Raw genomic sequence first — 18318 nt, 5'->3', positions numbered from 1 at the left:
AACACAAGAGTTGACAACTCATTTCCCTGCTCAAAACAAGAGGTGGAGGAAATCCCAGGGAGTGCAAGGAGTTCTTCCAACCAGGCTCTCACCTTGTAGGGAAATAGGTGGGCTTTGCTGCCATGGAATAAGGGTTTGGTGAGAGGGTTTAAGCACCCCTGCCATTGCTCAGGAGCCACCCTAACGTGTGTGCTGTGGATATTCTGTGTTACAGGACAGTAGTGATGCCCATTGCCAATGAGTTTGCCCCAGACGTTGTGCTGGTGTCATCTGGTTTCGATGCTGTGGAAGGGCACCCCACACCCCTGGGAGGATATAATCTGTCAGCAAAATGTAAGTGGGGGCTTTACTTCTGCTGCTGTCCTATGGATTAAAGGGCAGGTTCTCAGATTTTTCTGTGTGGGCTCTATTTCAGATATTTCATTTCAATGGCAAAATGTCCATCCTTCTTCTTTGAATTTTCATGGCATTTATCTTCTCATAATGCATATTTTGGCCTAGCTGAAGCCTTAATTTTGGCTTTTTTTTGAAACATTGCATATTTAAACTTTGAAATATTCAATATGTAGTATTGTGTAATTTATTTGTAGTCACGTCTCTGGTGAATTAGAGAGTTATACTGACATTAATATAAAATTGCAGAAAAAGGCCATACCACCTATAAATACTCTGCTACCACAAATCCATTTCTTCCTCCAGGATGCCTTATTAAATTTTTGAGTTGAATATTTTTGCTCTCCACCTTTGAATTAACTACAGACACCTACAAACCCTCTTTTTTGCTTCAGGTCTGGGATGTTTCTGGGAGATGCACTGAAACTCTGCCCCACTCCCCGCCCCCATTGCCAGGTTATGTGGAGTTTACCTGGCACTGTTTCCTTCAAATTAATCCAGAGGACAGTTTTTCTTGCAAAAAGGGTTTTACTATTCTTTTTTAAGAGTTTGTTCCAGACAGGAAAGTTGTTCTCTACAGCGAACTTTAAAACCTCATAAGGGAGCTGAACCTGTAAACTTTATATAAGAATAAAGTGAAATAGGTTTACAAGAGGCAAGTTCCTTGAGATATGCAGAAACATTTTGGAAAGGAAAGGTCTTGTTTACCTGCTGGTTGAATTTGCTCTGCTGCTCTCACAAAACCAGTTATGGGCTCTGCAGTGGATGGTTTTCTTTGCCTGTTAATTTGCCGACTCGCAAAGGGGTTTGCTCCAAAGCAGAAGGCAGGCAGTGGGGGGGCAGGGTAGAAATTCCCTGGCTTTTCCTTTGTTTGGCTTTTTGATTTTTTTTTTTTTTTTTCGTCCTGGAGGGGGAAGGTTGCTTTGAGGACACATTTTTTAAATCCTCGCCGCTTGGTTCTGTTTTGTTTAAAAGGGGCAGAAATGTATTGTGTGTCATCTGATCAAAGTGCCGGGTGCCCCTGGAATTTTTATAGCATATTATGGACGGGAAGAGCTGTCTGCTGAGAACGAGATGTCAAACCTAAATCTCTCTGGGGCACTGCACTGCTGCTATCCCGACCCAAACTGGGCCGATTCCCCTTCCTCCTCCCTCTGCCAAAGCAACATCCAGCACAAATCCACCCCTTTCCCTGCTCCCAAAGGGGATGTTGGCTGCTGGCTTTAATTTGGGGTGCTGAGTGGCGGCAGGGGGGGGATGGTGATGCTCCCAGCTGGGGTGGTGCTGGTGGGGACACACGGATCCATCCCAGGGACGCCGCAGCTGGAATCGCGTGGCGAGCGCGTTAAAGCCCAACCTGGCTTGTGTTATGCGCCAAGCCTTTTCAAATCCCCGCTGGGTTTTTAATATGATGTAATTCCTCTCCCTAATTCTTTGATCCTCTGCCAGGAGCCCGATTCCAGCCGCCACCTTTGCCCTTCTCCTGCATTTCCTCTGTTCCCTCGTTGCAGGCTTCGGGTACCTGACGAAGCAGCTGATGGGCCTGGCCGGGGGCCGCGTGGTGCTGGCCCTCGAGGGTGGCCACGACCTCACTGCCATCTGCGACGCCTCGGAGGCCTGCGTGTCTGCCCTGCTGGGAAACGAGGTACAGGCACCCCCAAAACCCACTCCCGCCTTGGGTTTGGGCGTCTCATCCTCCCGTCTGCCAAGTTTCTGTCATTGTTTTCTGCCCTTCTGACACTTGGTGTTTTAAAGAGTGTTTATTTTATACTTAAAAGCCACCTGTGCTTTGCAGTTCATGCAATGAGTGAAACAGCTAAGAATGATTTTTGGGTTTGTTCTTTCTCCAAATAATTTGCTTTGTGCTCTTTGAAAAACAACTCTTTTAATTAATTTCTGAATTCATTGTGCAAGTCTTCCCTTGTCTTTCTTCCCCTCTCTAGTCCTACAGTCTGTGCCTGCTACATGGGGCAGCTTGCTTGACGTGGTTTGCAGCTGGGTTTTTTCCTAGGAGTTACATTTTCTATTTTCTGCACATTGCTGTATAGGAAAAGCCTTGGCTGTGTCAGAAAATATTGACCAGAAAGGTTAGTGGGGTGGTTGCAATATAAGAGCCAGACAGAGAAATACAGCAAGATGTTGAATTCTGAAGAGCTCAGGGTATTTTCCCCAGAGAAAAATTTAGATACTCCATCTTTTCTGCCTTTCCCCTTATTTTTAATGTCAGTGGGATGAAAGAAGGAACACTACATCTACACATCTTTGAAGTCCTTGCAGGGGTGTTGACTCTACCACTGCCCTGGGCAGCCTGACTGAATGCCTGAACACACTTCCCGTGAAGGAATTTTCCCTCATATCCAACCTAAACCTCCTCTGGTGCAGTTTGAAACCATGTTTGAGGGCTTTTGAGTACGGTTACTTTGGGCTGAGGTGCAGCACCAGAGGAGCCGAGCAGTGGGTCTGTCTCCAGTGGGAACTGGTTTCTGGGGAGGGTTGTAGTTCAGTGACCGTCATGTGTCTGGAAAGATGGAGAGGGAGCTTGGATCTGCATGGAGGTGTGGAGTAGTTTGACTTCCAGCCTGTTGGAGAAGTGTTCTGTCTTGGAGTATCCACACTCAGCATTAGGTGGGAGGCTGGAGGAGCCAGGCCAGGAGATAAACCAGCTGGGATTCATCAGAAGCACCTTCTTTCATCATTCAGCATCCCAGCTCCCCGAGTCCAGGGAGCATCCTGCTCCTTGTGCTTGGCCAGGCAGTTCTGAGGAGACTCTGGGCACATGGAATGGCTCCAGCCTGCACTCAGCCGTTGGGACAGCTGAAAACTCAGGAGGGAGCTGCCACACCAGCATGGAAACAGGGGGGGTTCCAGTGGTTGGACAATGGCACAGGTTTCATAGAGCAGCTGTGGCTGCCCCTGGATCCCTGGAAGTGTTCCTGGCCAGGGTGGATGAGGTTTGGAGCAACCTGGGATAGTGGAAGGTGTCCCTCTCCCAGGCAGGGGTTGGGACTGGATGAGCTCTAAGGTCCCTTGTAAGCCAGACCTTCGTGGCATTCTGTGAGGTGTTTGTTGCAGCACCTGTATGTTCTAAGTGGTCTCTACAGACAATTCCTCTGGCTCCAGCCACCCTTGGGTGCAGGATGCACTTTGAAAGGGAAGCAGTGGGAATAACACCTGGAAGATGTCCTTCCTCCTGCTCAGTGTGCCCCTAGGATCACAGTGACTGCAACCACAAGCAGTAAATTAGTGCTTGATTCAAGCCATGGGTGTGTTTGGGAGCGTGAGCCTGTGGGGAGAGCTCAGCACTCAGGATACCTTGGATGTTGTGAGCTGGCTGAGTGATTTCATTGAGCAGAGGAAATATTGATCCTTAAAGGTAAAAAACATTGATTATTTTAATCATGGCTACAAAGACACTTAAACAGACCTGCTGTCACTTGTCCTAGGTGGGCTGTGCAGATAGGGTAATATTTCCTGGCTTACCCACACATCAGAAAGCAGGAAGTGCTCCTTTATCCAGGTCTTTCCTCAAACCTTTTGAAGGCAAGGGAGTTGAGGGGAGCGGCAGCGGCTCTGCGCTGCGGCCCTTTGATGTGGTTTGATCTACAGTGTGTCGGAGGATCCTGCCCGCACACACATGGACAGGCAGCTGTGGCCAGGACAGGCTGCAGGGAGCTGGGCCGGCTCAGGAGCCATCCTGGAGCTCCACTGGGGCTTTTAGGAAATGAGGGGAATAGTGCCAGTCCCCTGAGCACGGCGTCCACCGGCGGAGATCAAAAATCCTGCATCGGGAGAAGCATGGAGCGAGTGCAGGAGCCAGCTCCTTTCCAACCTGCCAGGAAATGAAACCAGAGCTGGGGCTGTGCAGCTGAGTACTGCACTGGGGAGGGGGTAAGGGCTGGGGAATGGACCTGCACTGCTGTGCTGGCACAGCTGTGCAGGGCTCACAGGGCTTCAGTGGGTATCAGGGGTGGGAAATCAGAGAGAGACTTTGATACAGTCTGAGAGAGCTTGGCTTGTTCAGCCTGGAGAAGGCTCTAGGGAGAAGTCTTCCTGTGCCTAAAATGGCTCCAAGAGAGCTGTACAAGAATTTTAGATAGGGTTCTGATGGAACAGGAAAAGGGGGAATGGTTTTAATCCATTTTAACCACAGGGGGTGGGGTTAGATGGGATATTGGGAAGAAATTCTTGGCTAGGAGGATGGGCAGGCCCTGGCACAGGGTGCCCAGAGCAGCTGTGGCTGCCCCATGATCCCTGGCAGTGCCCAAAGCCAGATTGGACACTGGGGCTTGGAGCAACCTGGGATAGTAGAAGGTGTTCCTGCCCATGGCAGGGTGTAAGATGAGATGAGTTTTAAGATCCCTTCACCCCCCAGCATTCTGTGATTCCATGATTTTGAGGTCTGCTGATGGCAGTCCAGAGCTAGCTGCCGTTCCTCTCCCCTTACTCCGTAGAGCTGCTCAGTCCATCGTGGGCATCACCAGCCTCTGTGCTTCAAACAAGAAGGTGATAACCAGGTGCCTCATGCCCAGAGTTTTTTTGCTCCCTCTTCCACAGGCTGAGGCTGTTTGTGTTATTTCAAGAGGAGGAGTGAGCTCTGGAATCAGGAACATGCTTTGTCTCAGTGTCAACCAAAAGGCCTTGGAAAGCTCTTGTTCAAAGACTTATCCAGGAATTGCTTTTGCCTTCCCTTAATGTCATACAGAAACCAGTTTGGAGCAGAACTATTTTTAGAGTGGAGAATTAATAAAAAGTGCAATCCATAATTACTGAATCTGGAATGCAGCATCCGATGAAGTACCTATGGAATGGCTACCATGTGCTCATAAGAGCAGTCTTGGCTGCAGCTTCTCTTGGTTTTGAGCGAAGTTGAACTTTGCCATAGGTATTTTTAACTATTAAACTCTGGCTGTTCTTTGCTAGGGAACAACCGTGGTTGGGCTGCTTTCAGCACAGCTAACAGCAGTGGATGTCTCTTGTTTTGGACAGCCCTCCTTGGAAGTTTGGGATTCATTCATTAGTGGAGAATTCATTCATTAGTGGAGAACCTGGGAGGGCAGAGGTGTCTCCTCTTCTTGAGTTTATCTAAAGGAAATCAAAGAAATCCTAAAACATTCCTCCAGAAGTGCTTGTCAGGCCTTTCCCTGGGATGGCGCAGGCATGTTCCCACTGTAGAATGACTAGTGGGAGGTGTCCCTGCCCATGGCAGGCGTGGAGTGGGATGAGTTTTAATGTCCCTTCCCACCCAAACCATTCTGGGATTCAATGGTAACATTCCTTTGGTGTTCCTTTCTCTCTCTCCAGCTTGACCCTCTTCCAGAGAAAGTGTTCCAGCAGAGGGCAAACGCTAACGCGGTGCATTCCATGGAGAAAGTCATTGAGATCCACAGTGAGTGCAACCCCACCGACCCAGCTGGCTCCCTGGGGGACACCTCTTGGGCTTTCCCACCATTCTGCCAGCTCCAGGCTCCCATTTCCCAGTTTACTGGTGGTCACTGCACCCTGAGCTGGATTTGTGCAGCCACAAACTGGTGTTACTGTGGATGGAACCATTCCCAGCAAGGCTTTAGGGGTAATTACAGAATCAGAGCATGAGTTAGTTAGGAAAATACCTTCAGGAGGATCCAGTCTAGCTGTTAAGCCAACAGTAATTAAAAGCTCCAAAATGTCTGTAAAGGACAGACTGTCCTGCCCTTAGAGGGTGCTCTTACTTCTTCATAAGCAATTAAGTATCTCTGAATAACACAAGTCTTGTTGGGTGTTGTGGCACCCATTAATTAGGAGTAGATAGGCATGGAAGTGAAGCAGGCTCTCAGGCACAGGCTGGGATTCTTGGGATATCCTGTGCAGGGTTGGGAGTTGGATTTGATTATCCCTCCCAAGGGGTGATTCTTTTCAAGGATATTCTGTGAGTTTTGCTGGCAGTTGTTGATATTTTAGGTTTATTTAACTAAGCAGTTCAAAATCATTGCATTGAACCTTGCCTGGAGAAATTATTGGAAATTCTCCTGGAGCCTTCCTGGTGCTCTTCCCAATTCCAAAGGGTGTCAGACTGCCGACATAAAAGATACTTTGGAGGTTGAAGCTTGGACTTGGTGATCTTGGAGGTCTTTTCCAAATTTAATGGTTCTAAATGCATTTTGGACTTCTTTAGTCTTCAGTATGAAAGTATGTGGCAGTCAGCAGCTGGATCCAGACCCGGACCGCATCCTTCCCTCTCCTGGATTTTTTGGTAGAGACATTTCCAGGCATATTTGTCCTTAGGTCTAGAAGTTTCTGAGAGATTTGAAGTGGAAAAAGGAATTAATTTTTGAGCTCCTAAGGCCCTTAAAGTGGGAGTATGGATCGGATGAGTGTTCCCTGGGAAGTTCCAAGCTGGCGGCCGGGTTTGGGAAAGCAGGAGCTGGAATGGTGCCCTGATGGCCCTGTTGTCACCTCTCCCCCAGGCAAGTACTGGCATTCCCTCCAGCGTTTTGCCTCCACGGTGGGATATTCCCTAGTGGAGGCCCAGAAGTGTGAGAATGAAGAGGCGGAGACAGTGACAGCCATGGCATCGCTGTCGGTGGGTGTGAAGCCGGCGGAGAAGAGGTCAGTGGTTTCCCATCACATTTCCAGTCTGTGCAGCAGGGAGGAGCAGCCTTGCAGGTTAATCCTCTCATTTCAGCCACTGCTGCTGCACTCCCCACATCCCCTGTCTTCTGTGGGCTCCCAAAAGACTTCCTGGGCTGCAGGAGAGTAGCAGAGCCACCTGTGCCTGACCCTTCTGTTCCAAGTGTGGTTTTGGACCACAAAAAGAAATTTATTTTGCTGGGAAAAATCTTAATGTTGCCCAAGAGAGGATCTCCAAAACCCCTTCTTGGTGACAAGTTTAAATCAGGTGATCCCAGCTGGCTGGGTGGGAAGGTGATGGGAACATGAGTGAGACTTGGCACCACAAATTGTCCAACTATGTCATGCCAAACCCTCTTCTCTCTCTCCCCTCCCCGTCCCTCCCTGCCTGGCTGCGTAATCGCTCAGACCTGAGGATGAACCCATGGAAGAGGAGCCTCCCCTGTAGCACTCACCTCTGAGCTGGAGTTTCCTATCTGTTCGTCTTCGTCTTGAAGCTCTGCCAAGAAGCTTTCTCTTGTTACTCCTGCGTCCTGGCACGGTTGTTTCCCGAACACGGAAGGACAGCCAGGTGTAAAGCAAAGCAAGCGACACAAAAAAACAAATCTCTCCACATCTTTGAGTCTCTTTTTGCTGAAAAAAACCGCTGGTGAAGAGCAGCAAAGGACTGACACGTTGGGCACTCTTCCTCTGGTCCTCACCGGGAGCAGAAAGAGGAACGATGCCCGGGAAGTCTTTGGCAGAGTTGCCAAACAAAAAAAGAAAAACAAAACACGAGAATAATAAAGAAATCAAAGATTCAACAACACAAATCAAACAAACCTTAACGTAAAACTGGTGCTTACAAAGTTGATTACCCACAACTGAGCAATCTCTGCTTGAACCACTCAACCCATCGTGTACTTTCATTTCTTGGATATTTGGAAATGGCTCTTGCCTGCCTGTGAGTCAACGACAGCTCTTGTCGGAACTGGAACGTTGGGAGATGATGGTGAATTTTTAACAGGGAGGGACAGGGAATGAGGGACTCATCTGACACCTAAAGGAAAGGGAAGCAGAAGGGGGGAACGGTAGCCCAGATGGAGTCGGCTTTATTTTCTCCAAAGCCATCTGAAGATGAGTTTGTGCCTTTTTTTTTTAATTGATGGATTTGGTGCAGCTGGATTTTCTGAAGTTTGAGGAACAATGCCTTAAGTAAAAATTAATTAAAAAAAAACAGAACACACACAAAAAAAAAACACAAAACAAAAAAAAAACACCAAAAAAAAAAAAAAAAAGAACACAGCAGTTCCTGAATATTTTTCCTCTGGTTGGGAAAGCCAAGGACTGCCATCAGGAAGGAAGACTTTTTGGCTTGTGCTGGCATGATGGTGGGAAGCAGGCATCAGCTGAACAGAGTGTCTCCAAAAACTGTAGACAAGTTTGGATTTGTTTTGTTTTCTTTCATTGCTGTTTCAGAGAAAAGGAAAAAAGAAAAAAAAAATTAAGGTAGTTGCCAAAAAAGTGGCAAATACTGTTGGGTCTTTGAAATTCAACCATTTTTATCAACCAATTTTCAAATGTTTTCTCTCTCTTCTACATTATCTAGTAATTGAACTTATCAATTTGGTTGTCAAAGCATGTATTAGACACAAATGCAGGTTTTAAGACTGGAATGCTTTTTATTAAAAGCAACTAGCATGAGATATTGCTTAAATTGTTAGGTATAAATATATATATGTGTATAATGTATATTCCAAATGTATTCCAAGCTTAGAAACCAGATTCCTATGAATTATTGAGAAAAATATTTATGATGCATTTATAGAAAAAAGAAAAAATATATGTAATAAATGCATACTCTAACAGTAGCCATTGGAAGCTCCCTAGGGACAGATTTGGGAATTGGAACGTCAAAGGTGCTTTTGGAAAAGGATCTAGGTTGAAACTCGAGGACTTGTCAGGCAACAGGTTGGGAAGTTTTTCAGAAAGCCAACACTTTAGCCACTGGGCAACTACCCTAAACATTTGTATTTTAATTTAAGGTTTTTAGTTGTGATCCTTTTCTAACAAACGTGAGAAAAAAAAAGAATTTTTTATAGCAAAGATGCTGAACTTGCTGTTAATTTTTATATGGATATTTCCTGAAACCCTCCGGAAGCCTTGTTTGTGTGACTCTGACATTTCTTTTCCATTTGGCAGGTTTCCTTTCTGAATGGCAATAGCATCTAAACCCTTCTTCCTCCCTCTTTTCTTGCTTATAATACATGGATTTTTCTTTTTTTTTTCTTTTTCTTAATTTTTTTTTTCTGTATTGTTTTCTCTCCTTTTCCTCAACTCTTTTGTACAGTGAGCAGCTTTCTGCAGGTGTAAGGAACTGTGGGCAGACCAACAGAGTTTGTTTTTTCCTGGGAAAGGGCGCATTTTACCGAGGAGGAGAAGGATGATGAGGGACCGCATGGGCTCCTTTGTTGTACTGATTCTGCCGACTGTATATTTCCTCAGCTCTCTTTTAGTAGCTCTGTAAAGAAAATAAGGAATTTTCTTACCTGGTAGTGTTCAGTGGGCGATGCCTTTGTCCTGCCCGCGGCTCCTGGCGTTGCCTGCCCTCGGGAAGGCTCCTTGGATACTCCAGGACCGCCGGCGTTTTCTCTCTGCTGAACATGCCCGCAAACTTCCCACCTCCTCTCTCCCTTTTTCTCCCCTCTTCTTCTTCTTCCCAGCACTGGGAGGGGTTTTGGAGGCTTCCCCCCTTCCCCCCCAACCCTGAGGAGGTGGTTTCCTCCCTGGAATGCTGGGTGGGAGAGGCCATGAGCCCTGCCACGGAGAGCGGAGCATCTTGGCGGAGAGGGCGCTCCGCGCGTGCCCTCCTCCAGCAGTGTAGGACTGCACATCCCTGTTCCCAGCACAGCTTCTCCTCCTTAACCACCCTTCCTTCTTTTATGCTGTTCCTACAGTGACTGCTTGGTTGCTTCCAGGAACTTCTCTTCTTTCCAGTTCTCAAAGCAGCTGCTTTCGTTCTCTTCCGGACTCGTTCGTGGGAGGAATTGGGAGCGTGACCCCACACTGGAGGTTTTTGTTTCCTTCCTCAGTTTCTAGTGCAGTTTCAGAACCAGACACTACAATATTTGAGTTTGCAAACCCAAGTACATTCTAAAACCCCAAAAAGCTCCAGTGGCAAGGGCTGTCCTTGGCATGTCCTAAAATCCCCCTGCGTGAGAGCACTGTGTACCTGGGGATGTTGTGGTTTGGGGTTTCCTTCCATCTAACCACACTGCTGCTGTGATCTCAAATCCATCTGACTGCCAAATCTGGTGACTGACATGGGGTTTTGCTCCCTGTGCCATGGGCAGTGCCTGTGTTTACACCTCCCTTTGTATTGTCAGCTCTTCCCCGGAAGGTTTTTGACATTTCTGCTCCCGGTTGTGGCAAAGCTTTTTTCTTCCTTTTTGCTTTCCTGGGAGCCGCCGGCCAACCATGCTGAGCTGATTCCTTTGTAAAATCTGGAGGAGCTTGTCAGAATGCCACCTTCCTTCCTTCCTTCCTTCCTTCCTTTCCATCCTTTCCCTCAGCTTTTTGCCGGGACGGGAAGATTTTTCCTGAGATGACAGAGCTTGTCTCCTCCAAACTCCCGGCAATGTGGATTTGTTTCACAGCATCCCCCTTTTCCGTGAGAACGCTCTTCCCTGAGCTGTGACCTTCCCTGGGGATGCTCTTCCCTGGAGATGCTTTCCAGGGCCAATGCAGGCACGGAGAGAAGGTAGTGAGCCCTCGTTTTGAGGCTTTCCAGGGGGATTTTGGGGATTTTTCACCATTTTGAGCTATTAAGATTCTTCATTTCAGATGTCTTTGCCACGGGGCAGCTCGGGATGCTCCTGCATCCCAGTACGTGCTGCCGAGGGCATCCTTTGTACCTGCTTGGGAAGAAAAGGAACAGCTTTCAATCCTCTTTACAGTGAAGTGAGGCCCAATTTGCAGTACACAAGTAACCATTGGGGGGTTTTTGGTTGTTTTTATTTGTTTGTTTGTTTGGGTTTTTGTTGGTTTTTTTTTTTTTTACTTTCGATACAAAACATTCCTTTTTTTTATTAGTCACGGTCATGTACTCATTCCATTCTTCCTTTTGTAAACTTTTTTGGGCCCATGTTCTTTTACGGGCATTGATATATATAAATATATATATAAATATATATGAATATATTTTTTTAAGTTTCCTACACCTTGAGGTTGCATGGTCTGTAAGGTTGGCATGTCTTTATATTGTATACAGATTTTGCACGCCAAACGTGGCAGCTTTGAAAACAATAATGAGGAAAAAAAAAAAACAACAAAAAAAAGAGGTGGTTTGGGGTTTCTTTGGGTTGGTTTTTGTTTTGGTTTGGTTTTATATTGGGTTTTTTTTTCCTCTTGTGGCATTTGTGGAGACTAAAGGTTGGAATGTTGTTGTCACACACACTCACCCACACAGCTACACAGGAAGGAGAGTGGGAATTTTTTTTTTTTTTGGAGTCTTACTGAACTTAATAAGAAGAAATTGTGCTTTTTATTGCTAAAAAGAGTAAATAAATAAAAAACAAAAAGGACTACTTAAACATTTCTCATTTTAAGAAGAAAAGAAAAAAACTAAGACGTTTATCTAGCACTTGTGACTTACCAATTATAGAGTTTATTGTATTTATGTGGAAACAGTGTTTTTAGGGAAACTACGCTGAACACACCAAGTAAACTGCCTGTGTCATTATTATTATTATTATTGTTATTATTATTTTTTTCCTTTGGGTTGGTGTTTTTGCTTTAATTTCTCGGCTGGGTGGGGAGGTTGGATGCAACCCTTGTGTCAACACACGGAGTCGTTCATTCTGAGGAGCCGGATGGATGGATGGATGGATGGATGAGGAGGACTTTAAAGAGTTAACTCTTCAGCACAGCTGTGTTAACTTTTTTAAGAAATTACTTTTACATGATGTATTTTTGCTCGGTTTCACTTTAAGCAGTCGTGTACTGTGCAACACTGTGGTTTAAAAACGAGACTTTACAGCAAAAGGCAAAACATGTTTCTTCATTGTCATGAAGTTGGGCTTGTTCTCAGCTCATCTTCACTTTGTCTTTGATATTGATGATGAAAAAGAAAAAAAAAGTATCCTATTGAAAGAAAATAAATTAACACTTTTTCTGTGCTCCATAGTGGAGGCGCTATTTTCCAATTTATGAGGATGACAAACTTATATATATAATATATATATAAAAGTGGGGGGGGGGGGGGGAAGGGGTTGAAACATTATTCACCCGAGAGCTTATTACAGATATGTAGTATCAAAAAGTTGTAACTATATTATATTCTACTTTATACCTATACATGCTCAGTATGACATCACCATTGGTAGCAGCTACCGGTTTACTCTGTAATTTAGACACAGTTTCACTCTTCCTGTATGGACCTTACTTTCAGTGATGCTCTTTGTGCTTGACTTTCTGATGGTCCTTTCTTTTAAATTGGTGGAATTGGAATATTTTTTTCATTCTTGTTTTTTTTTTTTTTCTTCCTAGGTTTTTATTTTGTTTTTATTTTATTTTTCTCTTTTCACTTTATTTTGTTTGGGGTTTTTTTCGCTTCCTTTTTTTTTTTTTTTTTTTACTGGCCAATGGTGTCTTTCTCTGACAGTACCGACTTCAATTTCAACTTTATTAGGAGTCCAGTATTTTGTACCACATTATGACAACTTGTTATTCTTGTGGTGTAAATAAAAGAAAAAAAGTTAATTATAGTACCACCTGGGTTTCTGCTGCTGATCTTCTTTCCTTCCTTTGCTGGGATGGGATGTTTCATCTTCTGGGTTCTTGGTGTGTCATGGAGGGGTGTCTTGGTGCCAGAGTGGTTTTCTGGCCAAAATATACCCATGTCTGTGTTGGGGTGTTCATGGAATAGCTCCTGGAGTTTCCATGGAAACTAGTTTAGGAACTTTGTTTTAGAAACCAAGCCAGTTTCCTTGCAGCTTCCCATTGCATGTTGACAAGTGCCTGCAAAAAAATAGTTGACTTTCCAGGTGAAGCAGTTCCACCTTTATACCTTTCACAGCCTTTTTCATATGGCTCTAATATGAAAATTGGCTAATTGGCTTCCTGCTTGTTTCTGGAGCCTCCTGAACCATCCAAAAGCCATCTGCTCTGTGTGTGTCACCTGGAAGTGTCCTGTGGTCACAGGGGAGAAGGCCATGCTTCAGCTCTGGGCTCCTTCCAGTGTCTCCCTGGAGCAGCAGCAGGTTGGTGCTCACCAAGAGCTCCTGATGGGAGGGATGGGGAGAGCTCACAGGGAAAACTTGGGATGCTCAGGATTCCCTCAGCAGTGAAGTGTCCCCTGCTGCTTCATGGATTCATGGAATGGTTTGGGTTTGAAGGACCCAGGAGGTCTCCTCTGATCCCACCCTCTGCCATTCCAGGGACACCTCCCACTGTCCCAGGCTGCTCCAAGCCCCAGTGTCCAGCCTGACCTTGGACACTTCCAGGGATCCAGGGGCAGCCACAGCTGCTCTGAGCACCCTGTGCCAGGGCCTGCCCACCCTCACAGGGAAGAATTCCTTCCCGATATCCCACCCATCCTGCCCTCTGGCAGTGGGAGCCATTCCCTGTGTCCTGTCCCTCCATGCCTTGTCCCCAGCCCCTCTCCAGCTCTCCTGGAGCCCCTTCAGGCCCTGGCAGGGCTCTGAGCTCTCCCTGGAGCCTGTATTTGTTTGCAGAGTGTGGGTGTGGGGATTGCTTTAGGACCATGATCTGGGGGTTCCAGCCTAGCTGGGAGGGCACCTGCAGCTCCCAGGAGCTCATCTCTGGGAGTGAAATCCCACTACTGGGTGGCCCAGCTGAGGCAGAGGCCTTATTTTGAGGGGTGGGAGCTGTTTCAGACACCATCCCAGTCCCTGTGCCAGGCATCATCTCACCTGGAATGCTCTGAGCTCACCGTGGCACAGCGACATAAACGTGAGGGGAGGGTTGAGCTCAGAGCTGCGGCAGCCACTGCTTTAGCTATGGGAATTTTTACAGCCAGAAATCTGCTGATCCCAAATAAACTGACATTGTGCTGCAATGAATGTGATCCAACAGGATTTTGAGGTGGTTCTCCCGTGGCTCCTCCAATGTGTGCCCATGGCTGGGTGTGATGGATGGATGCCCAGTCTGGCACTGGCACACCCTCCCCAGGGCTCTCACTGAGTTTAATTTTCTTAATTTCACTTGTTTTCCTAATATTTTTAAAAGGAGAAAGAGGCAGTTTCTCCCTCTGGGCAGCAAGTCAAGGCTTTATGCTTTAGATGAATTCTTGTGGCAGTGGGAGCACCGCAGGGGGAGGAAAAGGGTCCAATATTAAATGTACAGCCTGAGCACAAGGGGGCCGGAGTTCATTCTGTGCCAGCAAAACGTCCTGGATTTATGATGGGATTTGGATCTGTGTGGAATAGAAGCTTTCTCCTAGGGTTAGTCTTTTAGGGAATTCTTTGAAGCTTAAGGGACCTTAGAGTTCATTTGTTGTCCCTGCCAGGATGTGATGTGTTGGTGTGACCTGCAAAGTTGCCCTGGGACAGAGAAAATGCTGGGGAAAATTGCGTGTGGAGCGAAATTCCAGGGGATGTCAAAGGGACGGGGAATTCCTGGCAGGCAGAGGCTGGGAGGTGTTGCAGAGTTTCCCTGGAGGAAAATACTGTGACCACGGATGGAAAGGTGCAATAGCAGGGTCACCTGCAGGAATTCATTTCTGTCTGGGTATGGGAGAAAAGGCTGGAATTGGCCAAGGTAGGAGAAAGTTCATGGCAAGAGGGACCTGGAAGAGCTGGACCTCTGGATTTGCCTGGAAAACCAGGGCTCCTCAGCCAGGCTCTTCACAGAGCAACAGAGAATATATTCTAAAAATTGTGGTAAAAAATGCATCTCCCCAGGCTGTGGGGAAGGCACAGTCTGCCTTTTTTTCTAGCAGCACAAGCTGGCAAAGTCAGTTCCTGCTGAGGATGGGGAATATTCTCCCATCCCACTGTGCTAATCGAAGGCTTCAGCAGCAATGGAGCAAATCCCAACCTAACTGAGGGAAAAGACTCCTGGCTGGGGGACACAGAGAGGGGCCAGGTGTCTTCTGGATACCCACAAGGGAAAAGCAGACCTCTGCCCACGTTTACAGCAAGTTAAATGGTTCAGTAGCAGAAGGAAATGTTTGGGGTTGAAACAAAACCACCCCAAAATCTCACAACAGAAGTGGGGAAAACATTTCCTGCGTAGATTAGATCACACAGCCAGAGCATCAGTGTGCACCAGCCACAGACAGGTGCCCTTTATTACAGGCCTTTTTGAGTATTTTCCATCTAATTTTAATTAATTAATTCCCCTACCCCAAGGTGGGAAAGTTTGGAATCACAGAAGGTTAAATGTGGGAACTCAAAATGTCTCTCAGACATTTTTAGAGGTTCCAGGCCTTGGTCAGAGGCATTCTAGACCCTGGCAGACAGCTGAAAAACAGCTGTGATTTTGAGTTTGAGCCATGGAATGAATTACCAACTTTGGAGGTGGAACAAGCAATCACAAAAGGTTAGATAGTATAGTATAAGTAGTTACGAAGTAGAGGGGAAATTTTTTTAGTATTGTACAGGGGGGTTTTAACACATGTACAGGGGGGTTTTCACTTTGTACATGAGGGTCAGAAGTTCTAAGATGGAGGAAAGTGGGCTGAACCCATCCTTCTTCCTTCTTCTTCCTTGCCTCCATGTTCTTGGTGATGTTGGCACTCACAGATTGGTTTAGAGTAGAAAAACACTTGGCAACGTAGGTAGTAGGTATTGGGGAATAATTGTAAACATGTTATACGTAATATATCTTATAAAAGATAGCAGCAACCCTGGGCGGAGAGAGAGACGAAGAAGACAGCAGAGAGAGAGGATGTCAGTGTGTGTGTGTGCCTCTACCCAGGCCACTGATCAAATAGCTGCAGTCCAAGAACATAATCTGTTAGATAACTAGCAATAAACTGCCTTGAGACCGAACAGCTAAGCCTGCGGAGTTTTTCTTTGGAAGCACGGGTTGGAGGAGGAATTTCACCACCACATGTGGCCCCAAAACAAGGCTGGGGTTCCCACAGTTAAAGACCATCTTGTTCCACCCCCCTGCCATGGCCAGGGATTCCTTCTTCAAATTAGGTGCAATTAAAAGTTAAAAAAAAAAAAATAGGGGAAGGAAGGTGTGTTACTGTATTTAGAAGGATGAGGGTGCAGACAGAATTGTGCGTTTGTGCTATATCAAGGCACAATTATCCAATGGTCAACAGCTTGAGTGCCTGCAGGAGCAAGAAACCTGTTTCCCATTAAATCAGGAAGGGAATGGGGAGCAATTCCTGAGCCTTAAAGGCGATTAAATAGTCCTTGAGCAAGTTTTCAGAATTTCACTCTTCAATTACATGTTTGAGTTTGAAAAGGAAGAAAAAAAACCTTAAACTAAAAAAACCCTAAAAATCCTTCCTTCCCCACTAGCAGAGAGCATCTCCCGCAATCCCCCCAATCCCCGTGGATGATGCAGCCAGCGCGGGCTTGGCAGCCGCCTTTGAGCCGCTGGCGAGCGGCGGGTTCCTGGAGCCGACTTATCCAGGAGCCGACTTATTCACGAGCAGCCGATTTATCCAGGAGCAGCCGATTTATCCAGGAGCAACCAATTTATCCAGGAGGAGGTCCCGCCGCTGCTGTGGGTCCCCGAGCCCAGCCCAGCCCTGGCAGGGCGGCCTCGGGACTGCTCCCAAATCCTCCTGCGCTGCGCTCCAGCAGGAGGAAAACCGGGACCAAAAGAGGTGAAATAAAGCTTTGGGAGAGGTGGAGAGAGCTCCCTCTGGAAGGGAGGGAGGTTGAAGCGGAGACGGGGGGAAAGCTGGCTGGGAGCATCCCGAGCCCATCCCGAGCCCTGCCAAGGGAGCAGGGGCTGCACCCCCCAGCGGTTTTTAGGGAATGTCTGCACCTGGACGTTTCCCCTCCTTTTAGGGGACTGGGGATGCTCAGCCTGTGGCTGGTGAAGCAGCTCTGTGTCGAGGATAACAAATTGCCTTGGCCAGATTTATCTGCTGGGTTTCGGCAGGGCCCTGTGCTGTGCCAGACCCTGGGAGTGCTGAAAGTGAGACTGGAGCTGAGTTATTCCACACAGGCTGCAGCCTAATTCCTCTTTCATCTAAAATCTTCTCATATTTGACCTCTCTCGCCTTAATCTGTGATGGGAAATTTGATTTGCACTGTTATTCCAAAACAATTCCTCTCCGTTCCCTTTGTGAAGCGAGAAAGGCAGGACTGCTGCTCCAGGGCTGCTTCCAGCTCTGCTGTGGAGAGGCTTAAGGTCATGGAGGGAAGAGCAATCCAAGCAGGGAAGTGTCTGCAGATTCCATCAGGGCTCCTCCACAGCGTGTCTCGGATCCACTCTGGGGGACAGCTGGATCAGGCCCTCGTTCTCAAGGATCCTGGCTCACCATGCCCGTGCTGCTGGGCTGCTCAGCCAGTCCTTCCTGGTGCAGAGCCATGCTGGAATTTTGTCTGGAGGCAGGGAAGTGACACAAAACCACAGAATTTGGCAGGTCCCCTCAGCCAGAAAACACAGGGCCTTGGATTTATCATGGAATCACTTTGGTTGGAAAAGCCCTCTCAGAACACTGAGTCCAACCATTCCCATGCACTGCCAATCCCACCACTGCCCCACGTCCCCAGGTGCCACCTTCATGCAGCTTTTAAATCCCTCCAGGGATGAAGGCTCTACCACTGCCCCGGGCAGCTGTGCCAGGGCCTGACCTCCCTTTCAGGGAAGAAATTTTCCCTAATATCCAAGACAAGCTTTCCCTGAGGGACTGAAGGGAATCCCATTCTGGGATTCTCTGGTCCTCCCGAGCAGAACTGAACCACGTGGACAACCAGCAGAAGGATTAAAGGTATTTTTGGAGACTTCCAGGTGAGTTTTTGTTCTTCCCCCTTGTCCTACTGTAGAACAGATTTCTTCTCCTTCCTTGCCCTACCTGAAAGCGGTTTTGCCTGTATCATCCTCAGCTTTGGGACTCTAGGGAGTTGAAGATTCACAGCACAGCAACTTCCAAGATGAGGAAATGAGAACTCACAGCAAAAATGCTCTGAAAAAATGCATTGGCTGACTGCTCGGGGGCAGCTCTCAAAGCAACACGTTTCTAAAGAAACTTAAAAATAATCTCCTAGTTTTGCTTTGGGTTGAGTGTTGGTTTTTCCCCTCCTTGGGCACAATTAAATCTGTAAGCTCAAAGGAACACGTTGTATTTTGACTGGTTGCTGGAAAAGTCAAGTAGAACAGGAAAAGACACCCTGGCTGCCACCAAAC

At 47.0% G+C, this 18318-nt stretch overlaps 1 protein-coding gene and 1 pseudogene across 6 annotated transcripts in view; both read left to right on the top strand.

Annotated features, from left to right (window-relative positions):
* The window catches only part of HDAC4 (histone deacetylase 4), a 175928-nt gene extending 163179 nt beyond the window's left edge, over positions 1 to 12749 (top strand). For all 6 annotated transcript variants that reach the window (XM_021539613.2, XM_021539610.2, XM_021539611.2 and 3 more), the window contains exons 23-27: positions 215 to 333; positions 1905 to 2038; positions 5695 to 5779; positions 6837 to 6978; positions 7408 to 12749. In XM_021539613.2, coding sequence (XP_021395288.1) covers positions 215 to 333; positions 1905 to 2038; positions 5695 to 5779; positions 6837 to 6978; positions 7408 to 7447 — 520 coding nt within the window. In that variant the 3' untranslated portion in view covers positions 7448 to 12749. The remainder of the gene's footprint in view (positions 1 to 214; positions 334 to 1904; positions 2039 to 5694; positions 5780 to 6836; positions 6979 to 7407) is intronic.
* On the top strand, positions 10848 to 12915 carry LOC110475447 (uncharacterized; annotated as a pseudogene).
* Positions 12916 to 18318: the final 5403 nt, after the last annotated feature.

The sequence above is a fragment of the Lonchura striata genome, chromosome 8 (genome assembly GCF_046129695.1).
Source record: "Lonchura striata isolate bLonStr1 chromosome 8, bLonStr1.mat, whole genome shotgun sequence".
Taxonomy (NCBI): Eukaryota; Metazoa; Chordata; class Aves; order Passeriformes; family Estrildidae; genus Lonchura; species Lonchura striata.
This window is presented reverse-complemented; position numbering and strand designations above follow the sequence as displayed.